The sequence below is a fragment of the Polistes fuscatus genome, unplaced genomic scaffold, assembly GCF_010416935.1.
Source record: "Polistes fuscatus isolate 324 unplaced genomic scaffold, CU_Pfus_HIC Scaffold3, whole genome shotgun sequence".
Lineage (NCBI taxonomy): Eukaryota > Metazoa > Arthropoda > Insecta > Hymenoptera > Vespidae > Polistes > Polistes fuscatus.
The window spans coordinates 6,844,353-6,845,748 of NW_025113107.1; the positions used below are offsets into that span (position 1 = coordinate 6,844,353).

A 1,396-nucleotide genomic window follows, 5' to 3' on the forward strand; every position below is an offset into this window, starting at 1 on the left:
TTTAAGGTATATATGTATATACGTTTGAGTCTGATGTTATAACAACATCGAACTCATTTCGATGACCATTCGGAAAAAAGCTCATCAAAACCAAATGAGAATGAATGAGAGAAATAGAGAGCTGTGTTCAATGGATAGGAAAAGTTTGATGAAAGTTTTGAATAAAAAGTAGAAAAAAATAATTAGTTAGGTTACTAGAATAGACACGAAAATTGTAAGAAAAAATACATATATATTTTCTAAGTGATATTTGAATTTACATAAAAACAAAATAAATCGAATATCAAAATGTTGAATTGAGATGAATAGAAATATTTCTTTATTTTAACCAAATCGTTTTTTCCACAAGTCCTTGAAGGAATCTCTGAAAAAAAGAAAAAAATAAGTGCCAGGAAATTAATAGTTTTTTTCTTTTTTAGAGAAGATCACAATAATAAGTTAATAGTGATTAATTAGGAAAATAAAACGAGGCCTACTTGCGACACACGCAAATACCGCTTCTGCAATATCCTCCAGCTTTTCCCATGCTTAGACAATTAGCCGCACAAGCCGAAGAACCAATCTTCCCACCAAAAGATAAAAGGTCACAAGTCACCCGACGTTGTCTATCAGCTCGTTCCTCGACCATGTCTTCTCTGAATTCTTCATCGAGTTCCATTAAATTTTCCAATCCATCATCTAGAAACGTTCAATATTGTTTATTTGCTCGTTCAATCAGATATTTTTATGATTAAATTTATTGAATTAAATGGCTCTTTGTTCTATTTTATATTTATTAAATTTTATCATAATAAATAATTGACCTTCGATCGGAGCAGCAATGTTGACTGTCACTACAACGAATAAAATAGAAAGAAGAAAACAAATTTTCGTCATTTTAAATAATTTACGAGAGACTCGTAATGTTATTCGATAGAATTATCAGAATAGAATGTGCAGCTTCCTTTAACTCGTTTCCTTTTATATAGATACTATCTACCATGTAACATTATGTCAATATAAAAGTCCTTTGTCTTGACGAATATCAACAAGTAAACGAGTGATTCCCCTTGTACTAAAAGACACGGATTTTCCTGTAAAGATAATGGGTGAAACCCATGATAATTGAAATAATTCTTTATGTGATTCTTCATGTTTATTCTTCTGCTATATTTATCATACAGCTACGTGTTTATTTTTATATATCGGAAGAATGAAAGATACATGAATGATTCATTGGGAAGTCATTCGCTGATTTATATGGGTCGTTGACATCTCTATAGACTGTAATAACGTATTTAGAATATTAATTGTAAGTATAAGACAATATAATAAATTAGAAAATATTTTGGTTATGATAAATAAATATTTATCACATGTGATTACGATTATCTTTGCGACTTTTGTAAAGAGATTA

General features: G+C 29.4%; 1 protein-coding gene across 1 annotated transcript; it reads right to left on the reverse strand.

Moving 5' to 3' along the window:
• Positions 1-212: 212 nt before the first annotated feature.
• On the reverse strand, positions 213-947 carry LOC122519670 (defensin-1-like). The gene is made up of 3 exons (XM_043639292.1): positions 804-947; positions 477-678; positions 213-364 (listed from the first exon to the last, which is right to left on the reverse strand). The coding sequence occupies exons 1-3, from the start codon at positions 874-876 to the stop codon at positions 325-327; spliced, it is 315 nt and encodes a 104-aa protein (XP_043495227.1). The 5' UTR covers positions 877-947; the 3' UTR covers positions 213-324.
• Between the last annotated feature and the right edge of the window lie 449 nt (positions 948-1,396).

Coding starts and splice junctions, on each gene's coding strand:
- LOC122519670 (XM_043639292.1), bottom strand. CDS start 876: ATGACGAAAATTTGTTTTCTTCTTTCTATTTTATTCGTTGTAGTGACA. Junction 679..803: donor CATTGCTGCTCCGATCGAAG/GTCAATTATTTA, acceptor GAACGTTTCTAG/ATGATGGATTGGAAAATTTA. Junction 365..476: donor GGTATTTGCGTGTGTCGCAA/GTAGGCCTCGTT, acceptor TCTTTTTTTCAG/AGATTCCTTCAAGGACTTGT.